Genomic DNA, 25,364 nt, shown 5'->3' with positions numbered 1-25,364 from the left:
AAACATTATGACTGCCCACAATGACAAGATGACACACTGTTGGGCTGCACACCTGTACTTAAAATATTAACTTTTTCTTTTTTAAAAATTAAATTTAATTAATTAATTTATTTTTTTGGCTGTATTGGGTCTTCGTTGCTGTGCGCGGCTTTCTCTAGTTCCGGTGAGCAGGGGATACTCTTCATTGTGGTACGCAGGCTTCTCATTGCAGTGGCTTCTCTTGTTGCAGAGCATGGGCTCTAGGTGCGCGGGTTTCAGTAGTTGCAGCATGCAGGCTCAGTAGTTACGGCACGCAGGCCCTAGAGCGCGCAGGCTTCAGCAGTTGCAGCACGTGGGCTCAGTAGTTGTGGCACGCAGGCTCTAGGGTGCGCAGGATTCAGTAGTGTGGTGCACAGGCTCAGTAGTTATGGCACACAGGCTCAGTAGTTGTGGCTCGTGGGCTCTAGAGTGAAGGCTCAGTAGTTGTGGCGCACGGGCTTAGTTGCTCCGTGGCATGTGGGATCTTCCTGGATCAGGGCTCAAATCTGTGTCCCCTGCATTGGCAGGCGGATTCTTAACCACTGCACCTCCAGGGAAATCCCTAAAATATTAATTTTAACCTGTCATCAGACACTGAATAAAACTAGGTAGATCAAACTGAGTATGACTGTCAAGAGATTACTCTTGGGTGGTAATTTAAATCAAATTCACCCCGGTTATAACATGGTTGTAAGTTGTTACTAATGTATTATACATGTGACCAGAAAAAAAAGCCTGAATGAGGCTCAGCCACTCAGACATCTACCACTACTATTGGCAAAGAAGGCTGGAAGGAGGGAAAAGAGAAGCAAAACATAGTCAACAGCCAATCAGGATATAAAAAGCTGTATGTTGCTTTAGTAGCTTATGTTTATCAACTTGGAAATTTCGTGAGTGCCTCCTGATACAACAAAGGCACAATTATCCTGCTACCTTAATCTTGGTTCATATTTCAGGCAGCAGGGATACCATTTCATCTGAATCTATCTGGTACCTGAGCTTTGGAGAGCAACAGGCAAGAGACTGGATCATGAGGGATTTACCAGAATGTGTTTGGCTCCCATGTTTCGATAGTGAGGTACTTTTACAGTTGGAAAGTACCTATTTCAGGAGTAGCACCTATTCCAGCAAGGAGATGATCCAGCTGCTATCACATCTGCCCAACTCTCACTAAAGCCCACTTGCCTCCCAGCTCTCAGCTGTTAGCAATGATGCTCTGATCTTTGGCACAGTGGAAGCTGAAAAGGCAGTGGTAAAATACACGTTATCAATTATTAGAATGATGTCTATTAAGCATCTTCCAGAAGGGAGATACTACGGGGTGGTGGAGGTGTATAGCATGCAGGGCCACGTCCTCTCGAGCCCAAGGCAAGAGACACAAGCTACAAGGAAAACACATGTGCGCTGTCAGCAGGTGGCACCAACACTGACTGCTAAATGGAGTCTGAAGGGGGAGAGGGGGGCCCTGGCCCTGTGGGCAGACAAACAGCTCAGGTGGTCTAACTTGAGGCGGGTCTTGAGAAGTGGGCTAAATAGTAACTGTAATATTCATCAGTGACGGGTGCTGCTGGGCATCATCACCATGAATGAGAATACGGTAAGACATCTCAAAAGGGGCCTGGGTATCCACTAGGCCTAGAGAAGTTACTCTTGCAGTTTCAAAGTCTCTCTCTACTCAGTTACCCACAAAAATCGGACTAGATGACCAGCCATCTGGCTGGGAGTTGACTGATAGATCGAAGGTATTAATTAAAATGAACATCAATACTGGGAACAGCAGGAGTAAGCTGGTTATTAATGTTGATAATTACTTATAAGAGGTAAGCTCTGTCTCTGAAGAGCATCACTTGCAAAATCAACAGACAGGAATGAAAGCTGCTATGATGTCTCCAATCAGATTCTGACAGACTGAACTGAGAGTCACCACCTTCTGTCTTCCGGCCACACCCATCTCCACACACCTTTCCTTCAATGAATCCACATGTGGCAGTAGCACAGCTAGGTGCAACCACACCCTGACAACTTTAAAAGTACAACTGCCAAGCAGGCCAGCACCTCCCATTCTACAGCCAATCTCCAACCAACATGTGCCAAGTCCTCAGGGGAGAAAACAACGCTCCGAACCTCCCCTTGGTCTGTCCCTTATCTCCATGCCCCAGTGCTTTCCCCCATAGCCCTATCAGCATGGCTGCTCACCAATGAGACCATACACCTCTGTACACAATACACAGAGGGCTGCTCAGACTTCCTGTTTCCAACTTAAATGGAACAGCACATAGGAAAATGCTCTGAAAACCACAAAGCACTGTGCAATCTTGAGGTGCCTTTAAGATCTCTTTCTAAAAATAGAGCACAGAAAATCTCTAACATCAGACAGGATTCTCTAAAGTGAATAAATTTTCTACAATACTGAAAACAGACGGGCATGCATTGTAATTTGTAATTTACAAGGTCAGTAATTCCAATACGATGTATGAAGTTGGCATTTCCCAGTATTATCTATCTCTTGCCTCGTTCTAGGACTTAAGATGGCTTGTTTTCCAGTTCATCCTTCAAACACTGGGCAGAATAACAGAATTAAACAACTCATTATTGAGGGCATGAAGTTTCCACTTGGTAATAACAAAGCAACCACTGCAATCATGCCATTTTTCAAAAGCTACAAACCCAAGTGCCACATTCTTACCCTAAAATATACAATAATATGCACAGATGTAATTATACAGAACTATGGCTTTGGAATTACAATCCACTGATAATTACTTGCATCTCCTGAACAGAAAATGTCATCAACAACCAATTCATAGCTCTGATCTGGTGTTATTCAGAGCACTCTGGACACTTGTTCATTAGAACATTCAGGAAAGGTGCTTACTCCTCAGCAGACAACAAAAGGGGGGAAAAAAGGAATTTTTGCACAGAATGCATTTTACCAACTGTAGCAAAGATGATCAAAGAAAAATAAAAAATGTTTTGGGGAAACTCCATTTGTGAGTAATTTTTATTTTAACAATTATTAAGACAAAACCCTCTTGTTTCTGAGATTCAGCTACACCCACTGCTTTAAGTTCTTGTAAAAAGCAAAGTTTTCAGAGTGTTATGTGTATACTCAGAACTCTGCACAAATACAGAAAAATTTTAACACAAAAAAATTAAAGAAGAATTTTAAGTCATATGAATAGATGTTAAAAATAAATGAATCAGGGCTTCCCTGGTGGCACAGTGGTTGAGAGTCCACCTGCCGATGCAGGGGACACAGGTTCATGCCCCGGTCCGGGAAGATCCCACATACCACAGAGCGGCTAGGCCCGTGAGCCATGGCCACTAAGGCTGCGCGTCCGGAGCCAGTGCTCCGCCACGGGAGAGGCCACAACAGTAAGAGGCCCGCGTACCGCAAAAAAAAAAAAAAAAAAAAAGAATCAAACCTATATGTATCAATTTAATAATACCAAGTTTTTTTAATGAGATGAATACATATAGCGTACCATGTATATCGTGTATAAGACACTTAGATTTTTAATCTGTTAGATTTGATTTCATTTATTTTAAAAAACTATGAAAAAGAGACAAATCTCCCATGCAGAAGCGCTCCAAATAAGTTACACAGACACCCCACCAAGAGGGAGATAGAGCCCAACCCCATTCTTTAAGTGTGGGCTGTGCATGGTGACTTCTTTCCAAGAGGACAGGCTAGAAGGGGGAGGGAATGGAACAGTACAGCAGAGACACGAACTCAGCCAGGTAAGCCACACAACCATGTGATCAGCCATGATGACAATATGCACACTTTGCCATGTGATAAAAATGGCACTTTAGGACTTCCCTGGTGGCGCAGTGGTTAAGCATCCACCTACCAATGCTGGGGACACAGGTTCGATCCCTGGTCCCAAAGATCCCACATGCCTCGGAGCAACTAAGCCCGTGCGCCACAACTGCTGATGCCCGTGTGCCTAAGAGCCCGTGCTCTGCAACAAGAGAAGCCACCGCAATGAGAAGTACGCAGCGCAACAAAGAGCAGCCCCTGCTCGCCGCAACTAGAGAGAGCCCGTGCACAACGAAGACCCAATGCAGCCAAAATAAATTAATTTTAAAAAATGGCACTTTATGATCTTCCTTCCATAACCCCGTAAGTCTAAAACCCTAGTCTTACCATAATAAAAACATAAGACAAATCCCAATAATGGGGCATCCTAAATACACCTGACCAGTCCTCCTCAAAACTGTCAAAGTCATCAAAAACAAGGAAAGTCTGAGAAAATGTCACAGCCAAGAAGAGCCTAAGAAAACATAACAAATGTAATGTGGTATCCTGGATGAAATTTTAAAAAAAGAAGAAGGACATTAGGGGGAAAATTAAGGAAATCTGTATGGATTTCAGTTAATAATAATGTATCAATATTGGCTCATTAATTGTGACAAATATACAAATATAATAATATGGGAAACAGTAATGGGGGGAGGAAGAAATATAGGAATCCTCAATACTGTCTTCCAATTCTTCTATAAATCTAAAACTTTCCAAAAAAGTGTCTACTTTAAAAGTGAAAAGGGAATTCCCTTGGTGGTCCAGTGGTTAAGACTTGGCACTTTCACTGCCATGGGCCCAGGTTCGATCCCTGGTTGGGGAACTAAGATCCCACAAGCCATGTGGTGTGGCCAAAATAAAAATTAAGAAAAAAAAAAAAACTGTGAAGAAAATCTGAAAAGTATCAACATGTGTTAATTCTGACTAACAGAAACATAGATGTTGATTATATTGTTCTTTGGTGTGTTTTGGAAATTTAAAAAACCCAGAAAGTCACAAATGAAATCTTTCTTTGCTACAGTAGTAGTATTGTTTAAAAAAAAATTTTTAAGACACAAGATCACTTTAAAAAATCACATAAAAAGTAATTATAACTATGCTGGCCTCCCACATGGGAGGTAAACACTTTTTCCCTAGCCAGAAAAATCAACTTCTTTATGGGTCTTGCAAAACTTGCTTGGCTGAATTACTATTTCAGATTGAGAGCCACAGCCCAATAAGACCACAGGCAAGGCCCACAGTATACACGTGTGTTTCTAGAAGGGTGTAAGCAGCAAATCCTTCTGTACAACAAAAAATACTCCTGGGGAATTAGACTCACTCTCCAAGTTATCTATTCTATAAATTTTGTAAATGGGGGTAAAACCTGGTCCATACACAGAAAATTGGGTATTATGCAGTTCCCCATCTTATGTTGAATCCTGGTATATTACAGACAAAATGGTGTAGTAGAAAAAATACAGACCTTGGAGTCAGACATGGATGGGTTGTAAGTCAAGTCTGCCACTTTCTAACATGTGTCATCTTGAATAATTTCCTGGGAGACAGAAAAGTGGCTCAGAATATTTTATTCCATGTGCAAAACAGATATGGCATGTACCTCACAGGATTATTAAACATGAGACGAACTGAGATTGTGTTGCAAAGCACCCAGCACAGAGCCCAGTACAATCGGCACCCCAGCCCAGAAGTGTCATTCCTTGCTGCTCTTCTCTTACTATAATTCAGAAAGAGTAAATACAGTAATTGTTATCCTTGTTCATAAAAGGATCATACTGAAATTTTATGTTATAGTCATTATGTAATTCTGAAAAATGCCATAAGTATTATGCGGTAATCAACATAAAAACCCTAAATGTTTTAACTTGGTGACAGATGGACAGCAAATTACTGTCTACAGTAAACGTAACTCTTTCCAAAATATTGCAGAAACATTTTGGAGAAGTCGATCCTTGAAGTCATGCTTTGGACCCATTTACATAAAGAATGTTAGGTTTAGTACTTCCCAACTTTCTACACTGAACAAGGAAAGAAACAACAGATAACTTTTGAAGTGTGATATATCCAACCACCAATGGGCACCCATTACATACCCTAACTTACATTCACACCATCAAGATGGAGAGACCTCCCAGTGCCTGGAGGGCACAGCCACAACAACTGCCCCTCCTAGAGCTGGTGAGAAAAGCAGACTCAAAGCACCCCACTTCCCAAGACCTCCCAAAGCAGAATTTGCACCTTAACAAGATCCCCAGGTGATCTGCAAATCATTAAAGTTTAAGAAGCCCTGCCCAAGTCCGTGTTAAAGTCTGAGACAAGTTAATGGCTGGGCTTGAGAATGGTTCCTAAAATGTTTGCAGTGACAGAAAAACACCCAAGAGGAATACAAAGAGTGGAGTCAAATGTCTCTCAGAACAAATCCAACACTCCCTAAAGGAAGACAGCAAAACTTATTCAACAACATATCCACAATATCCACTACATAATCAAAAATTACTAAACATGCAAAGAGGCAGGAAAATGTGACCCGTAACTGGAATTATATATTTAAACAAACGAACAAAAGACTGCAAATGAAACAAACAGAGAGATGACAAAGATATTGAAATCAGCCTTCAAAAGAAGGGCAGGGAAGGAACAAAGAGAAAAAAAAGAACAATATGCAGAAGGGACAAATCGAAAGCAAATGGCAAGATGTGGACCTAAGTCTAACTGTATCAACATTTCATGTAAATAAACTAAACCTTCTATTTAAAGACAAAGATTGTCAGAATAAATTAAAAATAAGTTCCAACTATATGTTCGTTCCAAGAGACACACTTTAGATATAAAGACATAGACAAAAGGGTAAAAAAAGATATCCTTTGCAAATATTAATAAGAGTGGGAGCAGCTATGTTAATGAGACAAAGAATATTAATAGAAATAAAGAGAAACATGTAGAATGATAAAAAGTTCAATTCATCAGGAAGACATAATAATCCAAAATGTATATTCACTTAATAAAAGGGCATCAAAATACATGAAATAAGTAATCAAATTTCATTCTAGTTAAAGTAAAAATAGAAAAATCTATAATTATAGTTGGATATTTTTAACATTCTCTCAGTAACTGATAGAAGAGACAGAAAAAACATCAGTAAGGGCGTTGCCAATTTGAATACAATCAACTTACTCTAACTGACATTTACAAATGCTACACCCTACAACTGTAGGAGGCACATTCTTTTCGAGCATATGCAGAACATTCATCAAGACAGACCATACACTGGGCCATAAAACAAGTCTCAGTAAATTTCAAACGACAAAAATCATATAGAGCATGTTCTCTGACCACAATGAAATCAGAAATCAATAACAAAATAATATCTGCAAAAATCCCCAATATTTGAAAATTAAGCAACACACTTCTACCTAGAAACATGAGTCAGGGCTTCCCTGGTGGCGCAGTGGTTAAGAATCTGCCTGCCAATACAGGGGACACAGGTTCAAGCCCTGGTCCGGGAAGATTCCACATGCCACAGAGCAACTAAGCCCGTGTGCCACAACTACTGGGCCTGTGCTCTAGAGCCCGCAAGCCACAACTACTGAGCCCATGTGCCACAACTACGGAAGCTCGCGCGCCTAGAGCCTGTGCTCCACAACAAGAGAAGCCACCGCAATGAGAAGCCTGTGCACCACAACCAAGAGTAGACCTGGCTCACCACAACTAGAAAAAGCCCACGTGCAGCAATGAAGACCCAACACAGCCAAAAATAAATAAATTAAAAAAAAAAGAAACATGAGCCAGAGAAGAAATCAAATATAAAAAATCAAATCAAAATATAAAAATATTCTGAACTAAATGATAACCTATCAAAATTTATGAAATGCAGTGCAGACCAATATTTATTGCTCAAGGGTGAGATAGGGAGGGTGGAAGGGAGGAAGACGCAAGAGGGAAGAGATATGGGAACATATGTATATGTATAACTGATTCAGGGAGGGTGGGAGGGGGAGAGACGCAAGAGGGAAGAGATATGGGAACAAATGTACATGTATAACTGATTCACTTTGTTATAAAGCAGAAACTAACACACCATTGTAAAGCAACTAAACCCCAATAAAGATGTTAAAAAAAATTATTGCTCAAATGTTAATATTGGAGAAGTCTAAAATCAATGATCTAATAAGCATTTACCCCAAGAGGTTAGAAAGAGCAAAGAAAACCCAAAATAGAAAAAAGAAAATAACAAAAAGAGAATCAATGATCTATAAAAATGAGAATATTAACAAGTCAAAAGTTGGTTGTCTGAAAATACCAATAAAATTAACAAGTCTCTACCCAGACTGATCAGGGAAAAAGGAGAGAAACATAAAATTATAAATATCAGATTGAAAGAGGGGCAATGGACATTATTACACAGTCTGTAGAAATTAAAAGGAAATTAGGGGAATATTATGAATCCTTTTATGCCAAATAAATTCAAGACCTTAGATGAAATGGATAAATTCCTTGAAAAACACAAATTATCAAAATTAACACAAGAAATGAAAAATATGAATAATCTGTACCTATTAAACTAATCAAATTATAGTTTAAAACCTCATCACAAGGAAAACTCCAGACCCAGATGGTCTCACTGGTGAATTTTATCAAACATTTTAAGAAAAAATACTGAACTCAGAAAAGAAAGGAAGAGGGAACAAACCAGTGTAGTCTTGATACCAAAACCATATCAGGACACTGCAAGAAAATTATAGACACATATCCCTCATGAATATAGACGCATAAATCCTAAACTATATTCTAATAAATCAGATCTGGGACTTGCCTGGTGGCCCAGTGGTTAAGACTCCTAGCTCCCAATACAGGGGGCCCGGGTTTGATCCCTAGTCAGGGAACTAGATCCCATGCGCCACAACTAAGACCCAGCGCAGCCAAATAAAAACAGGAGGGAGGGAGGAAGGGAGGAAGGAAGGAAAATCCTAACTCAGTTTAAAAAATAAATAAATAAAATAAATCAGATCCAGTAGTACGTAAAAAGGTTAATACATCACGATCGAGGGAGGTTATCCCAGGACTGTTAAGGTTGGTTCAACATTCAGAAAGATGTACTTTACCACATTAACAGAATAAAGAAAATCCACCTGATCCTCTCAATAGATACAGAAAAAGTATTTGATGAAATTCAGCAATCATCTATGATAAAAAGACGCAGCAGACTACGTAGAGTAGGGGCCTTCTTCATCCTGACAAAGGATACCTCTAAAAGCCTACAACTAACACCATGCTTAATAAATGACTGAATGGCTTCCTCCACAGATCCAGAATAAGACAGGGGATGTATGCTCTCAACACTTTTATTAAACACTGAAGGTCTCAGGCAGAGCAGTAAAGCCAGAAATATAAAAAGCATACCGATTAGAAAGGAAGAAGTAAAACTATTTTACAAGGACAACCATGACCTAGAAAATTCTAAGGCATCTACCAAATAAGTAGAACAAGTGAGTTTAGCAAAGTTACAGGATATAACGTTAATAAAGAAAAACCAATTATATTTCTCCATATTAGCAACAAACAAGTCAAACAATGACACAAAATCTAGAAATTAAACAGAAATGAAAATGAGAAATTAAGCAACCCGATTTTTTTTTTTTTTTTTTTTTGCGGTTACGCGGGGCTCTCACTGTTGTGGTCTCTCCCGTTGCGGAGCACAGGCTCCAGACGCGCAGGCTCAGTGACCATGGCTCACGGGCCTAGCTGCTCAGCGGCATGCGGGATCTTCCTGGACCAGGGCATGAACCCCTGTCCCCTGCATCAGCAGGCGGACCCTCAACCACTGCGCCACCAGGGAAGCCCAAGCAACCCGATTTTAATACTATAAAGCTAAAGAAATAAACAGATCAATGGAATGGACTAGAACAGGGGTGGGCAGACTTTCTGTAAAGGTCCAGCTAGTAAATATTTTAGTCTTAGCAGGTGACCTATGGTTTCCATCCCTCATTCTTTTTTTTTTTTTTGCTGTACGCGGGACTCTCACTGTCGTGGCCTCTCCCGTTGCGGAACACAGGCCCCGGACGCACAGGCTCAGCCACCATGGCTCACGGGCCCAGCCGCTCCACAGCATGTGGGATCTTCCCGGACCAGGGCACGAACCTGTGTCCCCTGCATCGGCAGGCGGACTCTCAACCACTGCATCACCAGGGAAGCCCCCATCCCTCATCCTTTTATTTATTTGTTAGTTTGTTTTTTAACCAATTGTTTAAAAACATAAAAACCATTCTTAGGTTGTGGGCCAGATCTGGCCCATAGGCTATAGTTTGCTGACTCCCAGAGTAGAGTCCAGAAACAGACCCCTCCTTATCCAGTCAATTCCATTCCTAGTTATATATCTAAGAGAAATGAAAATTTATATGTCCACACAAAGACTTATACAAAAATGTTCACAGAAGCTTTATTCTTAACAGCTCCAAACCGGAAACTACCACAACATCCATGAATAGGAGACTAGATAAGCGAATCATGGTATATTAATACAACAGAATACTAATTAGCAATAAAAATAACTACTAAATTCAGGCAACAACATGGATGAATCTCAAAAACACACCATGAGCAAAAGAAGCCTCACCAAAAACAAACCAAAAAACCCACATTACAGAATTCCATTTATATGAAGTTTGAGAACAGGTAAAACTCATTCATGGTGAAAGAAATCAGTAGTGACAGCAGACATGGGTGGAGAGAACAGGTAAAGTGAGGAATACAAAGGAACTTTCTGGGGTAATGAATATGCCCTGTATCTTAAGAAGGGTACGGGTTACATGGGCATGAGTTTTGACAAATCAAACTGTAACACTTAAGATCTGTGCATTTCACTCTACGTAAATTATACCTTTAAAAATATTAATAATGGGGGGCTTCCCTGGTGGTGCAGTGGTTAAGACTCCGCCTGCCGATACAGGGGACACGGGTTCGTGCCCCGGTCCGGGAAGATCCCACATGCCACAGAGTGGCTGGGCCCGTGAGCCATGGTCACTGAGCCTGCGCGTCCGGAGCCTGTGCTCCACAACGGGAGAGGCCACAACAGTGAGAGGCCCACGTACCGCAAAAAAAAATAAAAATTAAAAAATTTAAAAAAAAATTAATAATGAAAGTAAAACAATAAAATATTTTAAAAATTAATACATGTAGGTCTTTAACCCCAGATCCTAACTGTTGACCTTTAGTTAGAAAGTAACAAAGCTGACTGGTTTTTCTTACAAGTATACTCTTCAAAGTAGTCACCCTGGAGACCTATCAAATCAAAGTACTCAATGCTGCTATTATGCAAAACATTCATTCAGTTTGTGCTACAGAAAATAATGAGTTACAAAGTTAACTGGAAAAAGAAAGAAATATAACTCCAACTTTGACTTTAAAAAGAGATACATAATTATAGATAAAAGATTGCTAGGGAAAACATCAAAAAGTTAACACCAATTATGAACTGGGTGATAAGACTATGGTTTCTTCTCTAAACTTTCAATTTTTGTACAATCAACTACTTTTATTACTAGAAAATAATTCTCTGAAAACAGTAGAAAAGCAGTCTCATCACTTCAAATGTGATTATCTCAAATCCTTTATGTAAGAAAGCATCTAGCCAGCTAACTAACCAATCTTCTCTCAAAGTTTTACAGTAAACCCAGATACTGTGGTTAAGAACTATATATACACCATCTCATTTAATCAGCACAATTCTATGAGGTAGATATTATTACTATCCCCTCTTAATCCATACAATTCTCAAAGGCAGATACTATTATTATCCTCATTTAAAAGATAAACAACTAAGACCCAGAGTGATTATATTATTTTCCCACAGCTAATAATTTAGTGGAGCCTGAACTTGAACTGAGGCAGCTTACTCCAGATCCCAACCTCTGCTCTTAAGCACTTGGCTGTACTGCATCTGGGGAAAGCAGTTTGAGCTGCTGAAGCTGCTGCTGCTGCTACTAACGATGATGATGATGACAACAACAATGACAGGAGTAGCAGCAGGTCAGTACAATCTGTGGGTAAAGCCATTAAATATACATATACAACCTCATTTAATTAAAAAATTAAAAAATAAATTCATGGATAATTATCATGGGAAGTTCAGTAAATCCTGAATCACATATTCTCCATTAAAATCATGATACAATTATTGAGCCAGTACAAGACTGCTTAATATTTCTACCAAAAACCTGTGCCTACAGGAGCTATATAATTATCACACAGCACACTGTATTAATTCAAAGTTTTCAACCTTTTAATTCTATAAACTGACCATTTACCTCCATTGTGATCTTTTTCAAAAAGGCCAAATTAGGATTTACTTAATAAAAAACTTCCTTGTTTCCTTTGCATTATTTCAAGGATCAGATAAGATGACATTACATGAGAAAGAGAAAAGGACCAGACAAATATACAGTATTATTTCTCTTGCTATTAAATGTTAGAAATGTCCAATTATCATTCCAAAATAGAGAAGGTGAGTCACTTATTCTGAACAGCCAATTTGGCCCTACTCCTCTCTTACTGACCATATGCCGCTAATCTATCCCTTCGGCACGCCAATTCTCGGAGTGTGGTCGCTGATCAGCACAACCACCGTCACCTGGGAGCTGGCAAGAAAAGCAGATTCTTAGGCCCCACCCCAAACCTACTGAATCAGAAACTCTGGGGAGGCCCAGCACTCTGGGTTAACAAGCCTGCAGTGCCTGTGCTGGACACCAAGTCTGAGAAAGACCACTTTATCTTATCTGACCAAAATATTGGTTGACTGGATCCAGGGGGGTCTGGATCTAAAAATCAAAACCTTCACCCCAGAACTTCCCTGGTGGCGCAGTGGTTAAGAATCCGCCTGCCAATGCAGGAGACACGGGTTCAAGCCCTGGGCTGGGAAGATGCCACGTGCCGTGGAGCAACTAAGCCCATGTGCCACAACTACTGAGCCCTCGTGCCACAACTACTGAAGCCCGCGTACCTAGAGCCCGTGCTCCGCAACAAGAGAAGCCACCGCAATATGAAGCCCACACACCACAACAAAGAGTAGTCCCTGCTCGCTGCAACTAGAAAAAGCCCACGCACAGCAACGAAGACCCAACACAGCCATAAATAAATAAATAAATTTATTTTTTAAAAAAAAAACAAAAAAAAAACCACCCTTCACTCCTCAGGGAGAGCTCTACGGAAAGCTAGCTCCCCATTTTCTGACCACTTTCTAAAAAAAGAACAGGGCTTCCCTGGTGGCGCAGTGGTTGAGAGTCCACCTGCCGATGCATGGGACACGGGTTCATGCCCCCGTCTGGGAAGATCCCACATGCCACGGAGCAGCTGGGCCTGTGAGCCATGGCCGCTGAGCCTGCGCGTCCGGAGCCTGTGCTCCGCAACGGGAGAGGCCACAACAGTGAGAGGCCCGTGTACCGCAAAAAAAAAAAAAAAAAAAGTAAAAATAAAAAAAGAACAATATTCCAAAAACCTTATAAAAAAATAAGCCCTAATCTAACCCCCTGTGAAGAAGGCTTACCACACAAACTATTTTGGTCCCTTATTTCCAATACATTACTTATAAGAAAGGACTGAAAGGATTTCTAAGGCTGTAAAAGCATTTATCAACCTCAAAACTATAAAGAGTCTGGACCCCTTGCCCAGATACATCAAAATACCTTCCTCTTTCAACCAGTGTCTGGCTTCCCTCTGCCACATTCTCTGTGCAGAGCAATAACTCTCAATACCTCTAGCCAGGAGAAGAACTTGAGTGTATGGCTTCCAATTCCCACTTAAATTTATCTTTATTTTTTTTAAGAGATTTATTTATTTATTTCTTTATTTAATTTCTTTTTGGCTGCACTGGGTCTTAGTTGTGGCACGTGGGATCTTCACTGAGGCATGCGGGATCTTTCACTGTGGTGTGCGGCTCCTCCCTAGTCGTGGTATGCAGGTTTTCTCTTCTCTAGTTGTGGCACGCGGGCTCCAGTTGAGGCGCACGAGTTCAGTGGTTGTGGCACGTGGGCTTAGTTACCCCGCGGCATGTGGGATCTTAGTTCTCTGACCAGGGACTGAACCCGAGTCCCCTGCATTGTAAGGCGGATTCTTTACCACTGGACCACCAGGGAAGTGCCCTTAAATTTATCTTTAAATATCTTTTTTGCTTTCCTCCTAAAAGACAAGTGTTTGGGTTATTTTCTGTAGAAAACAAGAGCATGCTACTGAAAAGATAACATATGAGGTTTCCTACTGTTGAAACGGAGGCACACAGAATGAAGGGAATAGAGGGAAGCTGAGTAACTTTCCACGATCACACAGCACAGCCAGGATCGGATCCCATAAAGTCTGGCTAAGGGTCTCTTAAATCACTAACCCGTGCAGCCTGTTCTTGGATCAGTTTTACAATCTATCTTTTAATAAAAATTCTTTTTATCCAGGCTTTACAATTAATTAAGAGTTATATAAAAATTCTTACAATTTTGGACTTTCCTGATGTTTTTGATTATTTCTACTTTCTCATTCCTAATTTTGTGTCTCTTAAAGAAAACATTTAAAATAGGAAACATAAGCCATTTCAACAACATGGCAATAATGTTAACGTGGCATGATATATTTTTTTAAATGAAATAATTTCTCCTCTCCATTCTGTGTGCCTCCATTTCTAATCTGTAACATGGGAATAGTACCCACTTTATATTTTTTAATGAGAGTAGAAGTTAAACATTTTGAGTTTTTCTTCAGAATAAAAATATATTTAGACTTTTCTAAAAGAAAAATATATTGACTTAAGAGACCAATAGTCTAATGGAGTATTGTCAAAGATCTTAAGTCACCCTCGAGGAAAAAAGCTTCAAGCCCATACAGTTGTACAGATGGTTTCTCAATTCTTCAAGGAACAGATCATTCAAATTCGAAACTGTTCCAGAGAACAGATGTGACCAGCTTCCAAACTCTTTCCGACCAAATTAACACAACCCTGATATCAAATCCTGACAAAACACAAAAAAGAACTACAGAACTACAGATCAATCTCACTGTTGATTAGTGAGAACCAAAAATTCTAAATGAATGCTAGCCAATAAAATTCAGCAAAACGTTAACTTTCAATTTCACAATTACAGAGATGGTTCAGTTGGATAGTAGGAAACCTACTGAGATAATTTGTCACATAAATAAAACAAAGGAGAAAAAAAAATCACAGGGTAACCACTACAGATGTCAAAAGGGAATTGACAAAATCCAGCATCCAATAAATGAGTAATAGATTACACCCCAATTTTAAAAGACTGAAAACCAAAGCTCACATTATACTTAATAATAAAACACTACATACATCTCTATTTAAGTCAGATACAAGACAGGGATTCCCAAGAGCATAAACACTGGTAGAAATATTGCCAATAAGACAAAAGTATCAGTAATGCAAAAGATGACTGCCTACTAGGAAAACCCAAGAGAATCAACTGAAGAAGTATTAGAATAAACAAGAGAACTCCATTAAGTGGCCAGATTACCAAACTGACATGTATATATCAACATCTTTCCTATATTAAAACAATAGTCAATTAGGTAATGAAATAGAATAACTCATCTCTAATAGCAATGATAAACCCATTAATACATCCAGAAACAAACTTAATAAAAAGGGTGTATTACCTATATAAAGAAAACTATAGTATGCCTCTGAGCAACATAAGACTCCATGAAAAGACAAACCTTGTATGTACAGGATAAGACAACTTGGAAAGCCACAAAACTGTTAGAATGTCAAAATCCCCCTTAAATGGTTTATAAAATGCAATATAATCCCAATCAAATCCCAAGACTTTTGTTTGATTTTTAGGAATCTGAAAAACAGTCCTAAAGTTTATCTGAAACAGAGGTTCTCAACCCCGGCTGCCATGAAAATCATCTGAGGAACTATAAACTATATCAATGCTCATGCCATGCCCCAGAGATTCTAACTTAATTGGTCTGCAGTAGGGATGAGGCACCACATTAAAAAAAAAAAAACAGGTAATTTTGATGCACAGACAGGGTTGAGAACCATACATCTAGAAGAGTATCTTATAAGGACAGCAAAGAAAATACTGGATTCTTGAAAAGGAGTGAAAGGCAACTGGCTCCATCATATGTTAAAATTCATTACACAGGGCTTCCCTGGTGGCGCAGTGGTTGAGAGTCTGCCTACCGATGCAGGGGACACGGGTTTGTGCCCCGGTCTGGGAAGATCCCACATGCCGCGGAGCGGCTGGGCCCGTGAGCCATGGCCGCTAAGCCTGCGTGTCCGGAGCTTGTGCTCCGCAAGGGGAGAGGCCACAACAGTGAGAGGCCCGCGTACCACACACACACACACAAAAAAAACTCAGAACTATCATATTGTAAACTTATGTGGCCATTCTCCTGGTAAAACAGACTTTAGCAAATAAAAAAGAGGGAGAAACTTTCACTCATTAAAAGACTTTAGCTGTTTCTTTTAATTATAATATTTTCAGTCAAAAAATTGAACAATTTCATATTTTTAAATTATTATGCTTGATTTTGCTTCTCCCATCCTGCTTTATGCTTTGTTTCTATTTTTTTGTCTTTAGACTTTAGCTTTTAATATACAAAGAATATAAAGAATACAAACCAACAAGAATAAATGGGAAACCATGCAACAGAAAAGTTGACAGAGAATACAAGCAACAGCAAAATACAAATGCCCATGAATTTATGAAAAGACATTCTGCCTAAGAGACAATCTGCCTAAGAGAATGGCAAATCAGTAAAAGAATAGTATCAGTGTTGGTGAGAATTTGGGGCACAGGGACTTATTCACTTTGATGAGGGTGTAATTTGCATAATGTTTTTGGAGAGGATCTGACAATATCTATGCTTATTAAAAATGTCAATATCCTTTAATCCAGAAACTTCACCCCCAGGAATTCATCCAGCTGTTACACTCAGCTGTACAAAGATATATATACAAGTCAAAAATTGTGACAGCGGGAAAAAAAAAAAAATTGTGATAGCAGCAAAACACTGGAAACAATCTAAATGTACAGATACTGGGGCACTAGTCCTATAAATTAAGATATAGCCAAATCAGGTACTTCCCTGGTGGTGCAGTGGTTAAGAATCCACCTGCCAATGCAAGGACACAGGTTTGAGCCCTGGTCCGGGAAGATCCCACATGCCACGGAGCAACTAAGCAAGCTGTGCACAACTACTGAGCCTGAGCTCTAGAGCCTGCGAGCCACAACTACTCAGCCCGCGCGCCTAGAGCCCGTGCTCTGCAACAAGAGAAGCCACCGCAATGAGAAGCCCGTGCACTGCAATGAAGAGCAGCCCCTGCTCGCCGCAACTAGAGGAAGCCCATGCGCGGCAACGAAGACCCAATGCAGCCAAAAATAAATAAATAAATACATTTATTAGAAAGAAAAAAAAAAGATATAGCCAAATCAGGGACTACTACCGTACCATAGCTAGTAAGAAGGACTGAGAGCTCTATCTAACATGGAACAACTTCCAACTTATGTTGTTCAGGGGTGGAAAGGAGGTGTATGTCTACATTTATACATGGTGGGGGTTGGGGGGGAGACAGAGAGAGAGACAGATGTTATACCATACTACTCTTCATGTTTAGAAGAGATAGCTACACACACACACGCATGCGCACACACACACACACCCTTTCTATACCTCTATATATACAGACCACCTCTGGCAGGATAGATAAGAAACAGTAGTTGCCTTTGGTGAGAGAATTTGGGAGAACGAAGGGTCAAAAATTAAGGGAGACTACCTTTTCAGTTCTTATCCTTAGTGCTATTTTTTAAAAATTTGGCTGTTAGCTGTTAAACCATGTGCATGATTTCTTCTAAAAACAAAACGTTTAACAAAGCCTTTGACCCAGTAACGTCACTTTTCAGAATTTATCCCATGATGCATGTGGATATGCCTACACAAGGATATATTCACTGCAGCACTGTTTGTACTAATGAAAAGTCAGAAACAATCCAAATGTTCATCATCAGAAGAGTACATAAATTATGGTGCATCACAAAATGCAATACCTTGCTATCAGTAGAAAAAAAGGAAAAATCTGCACACACAGCATGGAAAGGCATCCAGGGTATATAGTTATGTAAAACAGCAAGGTGCTTATGTACTGGGTTGGCCAAAAGGTTTGTTCAGTTTTTTCCTTTTTTTCCCTGTAAGATGGCTCTAGTAGTGCTTAATTGTCTTTAACTTCATTTGAAACAATTTTGTTAGATTGTATTGTAAAAGCTGTCATGTCAGCGTGCATTTAAAAAAAAAACATTAAAATTGGTGAATTTTTGTGTAGCCATTTTAATACTGAGGATGAAAGGAAAAAAGCAAAATTTTTGGCATATTATGCTTTATTATTTCAAGAAAGGTAAAAGCGCAACTGAAACGCAAAAAAAGATTTGTGCATTGTATGGAGAAGGTGCTGTGACTTGATAGAATGTGTCAAACGTGGTTTGCAAAGTTTCATGCTGGAGATTTCTAACTGGATGATGCTCCAGAGTTGGGCAGACCAGCTGAAGTTGATAGCGATCAAATCGAGACTGAGAACAATCAACGTTATATACCACATGGGAGATAGCTGACACACTCAAAATATCCAAATCAAGTGCTGCAAATCATTTGCACCAGCTTGGTTACGTTAATTGCTTTGATGTTTGGGTTCCGCATAAGTTAAGCAAAAAAAACCTTCTTGATCATATTTCTGCATGTGATTCTCTACTGAGACATAACAAAAACGTTTCGTTTTTAGAACAAATTGTGGCGGGCAATGAAAAGTGGATACTGTACAATGATATAGAATGGAAGAGATCATGGGGCAAGCGAAATGAACCACCACCAACCACACCAAAGACTGGTCTTCGTCCAAAGAAGGTGATGTTGGGTATATCTCCCTTGGGATTGGGAGTCCTCTATTATGAGCTCCTCTGGAAAACGAAACGATTAATTCCAACAAGTGCTGCTCCCAATTAGACCAACTGAAAGCAGCACTCGACAAAAAGTGTCCAGAATTAGTCAACAGAAAACGCATAATCTTCCATCGAGATACCACAAGACCACATGTTTCTTTGATGACCAGGCAAAAACTATTACAGCTTGGCTGGGAAGTTCTGATTCATCTGCTGTATTCACCAGACATTGCACCTTTGGATTTCCATTTATTTCGGTCTTTACTAAGTTCTCTTAACGGAAAAAATTTCAATTCCCTGGAAGACTGTAAAAGGCACCTGGAACAGTTCTTTGCTCAAAAAAAAAGTTTTTGAAGATGGAATTATGAAGTTCCCTGAAAAATGGCAGAAATGGCAGAAATGGCACAAAACGGTGAATACGTTGTTCAATAAAGTTCTTGGTGAAAATGAAAAACGTGCCTTTTATTTTTACTTTAACACTGAAGGAACTTTTTGGCCAACCCAATAGTTTGGTTCCATTTCATACTAAAAAAGAATCTGTGTTAATACATCTGTATAGACAGAAGTGGTTATCTGTAAGGAGAGAGGGGCTGCTCTTTTTTTACTATTTAAATTATTTTATAGGAAATCTGCATTTCCTTTGTAACAATAATTTTTAAAACAAAATTACCTTTGTAAAAATGTTTCTTTTCCCGAGTGCATTTTAAAATCTTATTCCGCTTAAAATGAACTTGTCTCTTACACCTACTATCTGTCCACCACTGTTAGTTCTTTTGTCCCAACCAAAGGCCATGACAATCTTTCAAAAATGCCAGTTCCCACTCCTCCTTCGCCATCAGCCTCTTTAGGGTACCTACAGGGGACAGAGATGGCTGCCCGCAAAGCACTAACGTGGCTCACTTTCCACATAGTGAACACTAGCTAAGTGTCATTTGAAAGAAAGATCACTCTGTACAAAGGAATGAAAAAGTTGGCAGAGGAACATGGAGTGAAGGAGACATTATCAGCAAAGCCCAGACTATAGGAAACCCCCAGAACAAAAAAATAAACGAGCAAAACAACTAGATTCTCCTACAGATACGTTGTAAGACTCCTAGAGATTAATAAATTCTTAAGAGCCATATCAACTGAATAAAATATAGGTTATTCAGAGCTGGGGGGAAAAAGTCTGTAATAACAAATCATGACATACGCAACCATTGGAAATTTGAATATTCAGTGGACATTGATGACATGAGGAAATCATTTATTTACATGTGAGAGTGGCACTGTGCTCAGGTATGCCAAGTCTAACTTCTAGGAATATATATATACATTCTATCAATGGCTCTCCAAGTGTGGTGGAGGGACTCAGTTCCTTCCAGGGGTCAAAACTATTTTCATATAATACTAAGACATTATTTGCCTTTTTTGCTCTCATTCCCTTACAAGAACACAGAGGAGTTTTCCAGAGGCTCTGTGACATGTGATATCACTATACTTAACGGCTAATGGAATGTGTGCTTGTGTTTTAAAATTCTGTTTTAGTATCTAATGTGGCTAATATGGACAGATATATCCACGTTTTATCCACTTGGGCCCCTCAATAATTTTTTTTTCCCTCAATAATTTTTAAGATTACTTAAGAGTCCTATGTCTACTTTTGCATGTGACTTAAATTCTCCAAAATAGTTTTTCGTAACTGGGCAGCGTGGACAAGAGTGATGAGTCAATTAGGAAGGAACAAACATCAATCTATCCATGAACCCTAAGCCCACAGAAATCTTTTCTCAACCCAACTCCGAAAGGCACATTCACACACAGACCCCTCTTCAAATGCCAGGGACAACTAAAAATTAAGTTCATATTCCCCCTTAATAACATTTCAAAAGAGATAAATGCAATTTTAACGTTTGGAATTACTTCACCTTTACTTAAGTGAAAAAAAATTCCTCCTTACCTAAGCCAGTCACAGGGTTCACAGCTGTCACCTAATGCTCGCATCAACCTTGTGGGGAAACTGTGCTCTACTGTGATCTCTCCCTTTCCCTTATTTGGGACTAATCAAATCCAAAGAACAGCCCAAACTGTTTTACTGTTCTGGAATCTGCTGTACCAAATACTGCCTGAAACAGGTGCCCTGGTGGCTGTAGCTGAGAAGACTTTTCTCAGTGCATCTCGGTGTTTGGCGCTCCAGTGGGATCAGCCCGCCCTCTTTCCCTTGTCAGCTCTCGCTTTCCCAGTGGTCTCCTATCTACCCTGGCATCTGCCTTCCCTTTCTCCACATTCAGTTCCTACGCTACACACCAGTTGCAAGGCCTTTCCCTGGAGCAGAGCTCTCAACCCCGCACAGGCGTCACACCATCTGGAGTCGGTAGCTTTGCACTTCTAACAAGCTCCCAGGTGATGCTGATGCTGCTGGTTTGGGGACCCCACTTTGAAAACCTGAGTTTCCTCTGGGACCCGAGGCCCCATGCTGCCCCCTGCCTCTGCCATGTTATCTCTTCCCTGTTAACCACGGCAGGTAGCTGACCAGCTTGGAACCTAGCTTCTTTGTTGGTAAAACGGAGACTGTGACAAAAGACACTTCACCAGTTGGTTGTAAAAAGGGAAGGGCATGAAGAGTAATGACTTGTTCGGCTGCGTGAAGTGAAGGTAAAGAGCCTTTACCGGATTCACTGCTGCAACAAAAAGCTGATTCCCAGCAGAAGCTGCCTCTTTCAACCATGTGGTTCTACTTCCACACATTCTCCTCAGAGGCTGAAAACTGGTTATCAGTCCAAACTCATTCCCTAAGTTTCAACTGTCTGACATGCAAGCTAGCCTATCGCTGGCTTCTTCAACAATTCCCACTTTAAAGGCATGGGGCAGAGATCTGTATCCTGGAAAGAAGGGCACTAAATACCAAATCTGTCTCTTCCATGTGGGAGGGGCAGGAGGAAAGCCTAAAGGAGGACAGGAATGTGACCCTGGTTAATAGGAAGAATTCAAAGCACTGAAGCTCACTTACCTTGCTCATGCCTCCGGCTTGCGCTGTGTTCAGTCCTGCATGACCGGCCATTTGCGGTGAAACTTGAGTTAACGTCTCAGCCAGCACGCTGCTCGCGGCCCCCTGCATGGCCGGAGTAGCGTATGGCATTCCAGCTCCCCTTCCTCTGCCAGCAGCCCCAAGAGATCCATTCATGACTTGCGCCTGCCCTTGCTGGGCCGGGTTCATTAAACTATGGCCAGAGTTACTATTGAGGAGGCCTGGGTGGGTCTGGTTAAAATTAGCATTCATGCAGATACCAGGTCCTGTCTGTGACGTGGCAGGGCTGCTGGTCACCAGCCCCACTTGCTTTTGTGCTTGAGGATTCAGTGCTTGGGAAGCAGGGGGAGTGGGCCCAGAGGTGCTGGCTGCCTGTTTGGGAAGGCTGGGGGCTGAAGAATCTCCCTGGTTCAGAGGGCTCTTGCCCATGGCACCCAGACTGGCCATGTTTGCACTGTTCGGCTGCCCCTGGGCCTGGCCTCCAAGGCCTTGTTGCACGGGGCTGCTGGAGCTCACATTTCCTATTCCTGGGTTGATACTAGAGCTGCTGCCTCCTCGCAGAAGCTCTGACAGTTGTTTATGTTTGGAAGCAGCATCTGGAACAAGGTTCCCACTGTTTAAAAGGCCTAATTCTCCTCCATTGGGGATCAGCTCATCGGGAAGATCATTTTCCAAGTCAAACAATGATCCAAAATCTAGAAATTAAACAGAAACGGAAATGAGAAACTAAGCAACCATAAGAGCTCTCCAACTGTCATATGTTACTATGATCTTAACCTAAAGGGGCGTTTAACATGGAACACTAGCACGTCTTAACAGTAACATCAAAATGATCTGAAAGTTCATTTGGGAAAATAAAACAGGAAGAATATTTTTCAAATTCTGAAGAAGGGAAAGTTAAACAGAGATAAGAGGAAGGCTATCTAAAATGATAGATTTTATCATATATTCTAAAACAACAATAGTGCAGTATATGGCAAATGCAGATATACAAATTAAAGGAAAACAATGGAAATTTAATTAGTTCACTGAATTATGATGTTAAAATGCTTTATAAGAACGTATGTGTGTAAAATAGTAATTGGGCATCAGGTAAGACGAATAGTAATTTGAGGAAATTAAAGTCTAGCCTTAAGTGATTACATATTTAAAAGGTAAATTATCAAAAAACCCCAACCTTAACAGAAAATGAGATTTCTCAGAGTGCTGAAGCTACAGGAAATGAAAATAAAGACATATATAGAAACTAAAAATAACTGAAAGTAAAAGAAAATAGGAGCTTAAAAAATACTTGAATTATACAGAAAGGGTTAAGGGTCAATTTTACAGAAAGATTCTAAACACACTGAATCCCAAGAATAAATGCACAACGGATATAGCAGGTAAATATCACAAAGGAAGATAAAAAACAGTAAACAAAATAGACCATCCTTCCTAGTAATCAAGCATGAAAATGAAAGCAACTCCTTTTTTCCAGTCCCTCTCAAAGTAACACTTCTCTAATGTGGCCTATATATGTCATCTCTAGTTCCTCACTGACCAGGCACTGTCCAACCCACAACAACCTGGCTATACATGCAAGTATAAACGACAAGATATGTACAAGTACATTCATCATAGAATTACCTGTAACATCAAAATAAATGCAAACAATACCCAGAGGTAGTTTAACTTAGTGGTTATTACAACTCTAGACCCATACTGCCACCATTTGAATGCCAGCTCTGCTTCTTGCTCCCCACTTACTAGCTGTGTGACCTTGGTTAAGTTAGAGTTTCTGTGCCTCAGTTTCCCTATCTAGAAACTGGGAGTGATAATGGCTACTACACCTCATAGGGCTGTTGTGAGGACTAAATGAATTAATAAATGTAAAGCACTTAAACAGTGCCTGTGGATGCTAAGTGTTCAGAAAGTATTAGCTATTATTATTACTGTTATCCAATAACAGAGGTTTGATAAATTGCTGTATAATACTATAAACCACTATACATCTATTAAAATAATTATGAAGACTGTACAAATACAGGAAAATGTATGTTATGTAAAAACATGCAAATGGAAATTGTACACAAAATAGCACACAGAGTAAGATTAGAACTAAAGTACGTGCGTGTAGGCAGTAGCTGGAAAGTAATATGCCAAAAATAGAGTCGTAATGGTAAAATGGTGGGGTGATGTGCCCATGTGGCTTTTAAAAAAAATTTTAAAAGCCACTCCCCCTCCCACCACCCACTTTTAGAAAACTGAAAATCTTTTTCTCCATGGCGCAAACCCTTCTGACTGCTTCCCCCAACAACCTCCTCGGCTGGCTGGCCGGGATGTTCCTTTTAGGAAGGGCAACACCTTCTCAGGCAAGGAGCAAGAACCGCCACAATCACCTTCCCCTTCCAGGTGACACAATCCCAGCTAAGGGAACTGAAGGCAAGTCAGCCAAGACAGTTCTGGAAAAGGTTTTCCTTCCTACTGGTAAGGGATGCTCAGAAAAAGATCTCTCTTTTCCTCACTGGATTTCATCATGCGACTGTGGCAACCCTCTTCAACCAGGAGAGGAGACACTGTTCAAACACTAAGGATGGGGCTTCCCTGGTGGCGCAGTGGTTGAGAGTCCGCCTGCCGATGCAGGGGACACGGGTTCGTGCCCCGGTCTGGGAAGATCCCACATGCCGCGGAGCGGCTGGGCCCATGAGCCATGGCCACTGAGCCTGCGCGTCCGGAGCCTGTGCTCCGCAACGGGAGAGGCCACAACAGTGAGAGGCCCGCGTACCGCAAACAAAAACAAAAACAAACACTAAGGAGGGCTGCAGAAAAAATACAAGCACCTGGGTTCATGAAGCCATCTCTAGGCTAAATTATCCAACTCTGGAAGCCTCTTCATCTTCAGACTTCTCGTAATGAGAGAAAATACATTTCCTATCATTTAAGCCATTCTAGTTGGAGTTTAAAGGTAACTTGCAGCTGAAGGCATCTTATCTCCATCACTTCTGTGAAGTTCAAACTCCTTCATACAGCACATCAGTAGGTGGCCCCTGCCCACTTTCCAGCCCTTCTTTCCCAGGCACCTCCTACCTTCCAGCCACAATACCGTGAGCCAGCACATGTATTAGCAACCTTTCTTCTGGGTGCACTCTCTCTCAGTCTAGAAAACCCCACGTCCAGCCCTCCCTCAGATTAAACAGTGACTATGAAGACTTTCTGTAGGCTGCCCCTGCAGAACTGACCAGTTCCTTTTCAGCCTCCTGAGTTCTCTGTACCTACATGCCTCATAAACCACCTCGAACACATACTCATTTCTTCCTGCCTGACTGTAAGGGACTAGATACTCCTTGCAAGTGGATATACACATACTCTGTTTTGTAGAACCTGTGAGAGTAGCTGCAGACACCATGAGCCCTTCCTCCCAAGTACTTTATTTTGTGCCTCCTAAGAACACCCTTTACACAGCACAGTACATTTATAAAATTCAGGATATTTAACCTTGATACAACACTTAATATACTGATTGCCCTTACTCAGATCTGGCCAGTTGTTTTCCAAAACGCCCTTTATCACACTTATTTTTCCTGATCCAAAATCTGATTCTGGATCCCAGCGCACT

The 25,364-nt window shown here is 40.6% G+C and overlaps 1 protein-coding gene across 3 annotated transcripts in view; it reads right to left on the bottom strand.

The window, feature by feature from the left end:
* CREBBP (CREB binding lysine acetyltransferase) overlaps nt 1–25,364 on the bottom strand; it is a 131,351-nt gene that overhangs the window by 84,901 nt on the left and 21,086 nt on the right. For 2 of the 3 annotated variants that reach the window (XM_082670090.1, XM_082670091.1), the window contains exon 2: nt 21,752–22,464. In XM_082670090.1, the coding sequence (XP_082526216.1) occupies nt 21,752–22,464 (713 nt within the window). Of the gene's footprint in view, nt 1–5,288; nt 5,341–21,751; nt 22,465–25,364 lie in introns of those variants that run through there. The other variant, XM_082670092.1, reaches the window with a different exon arrangement.

This window comes from Grampus griseus, assembly GCF_964374135.1.
Source record: "Grampus griseus genome assembly, chromosome: 14".
Classification (NCBI taxonomy): domain Eukaryota; kingdom Metazoa; phylum Chordata; class Mammalia; order Artiodactyla; family Delphinidae; genus Grampus; species Grampus griseus.
This window is presented reverse-complemented; position numbering and strand designations above follow the sequence as displayed.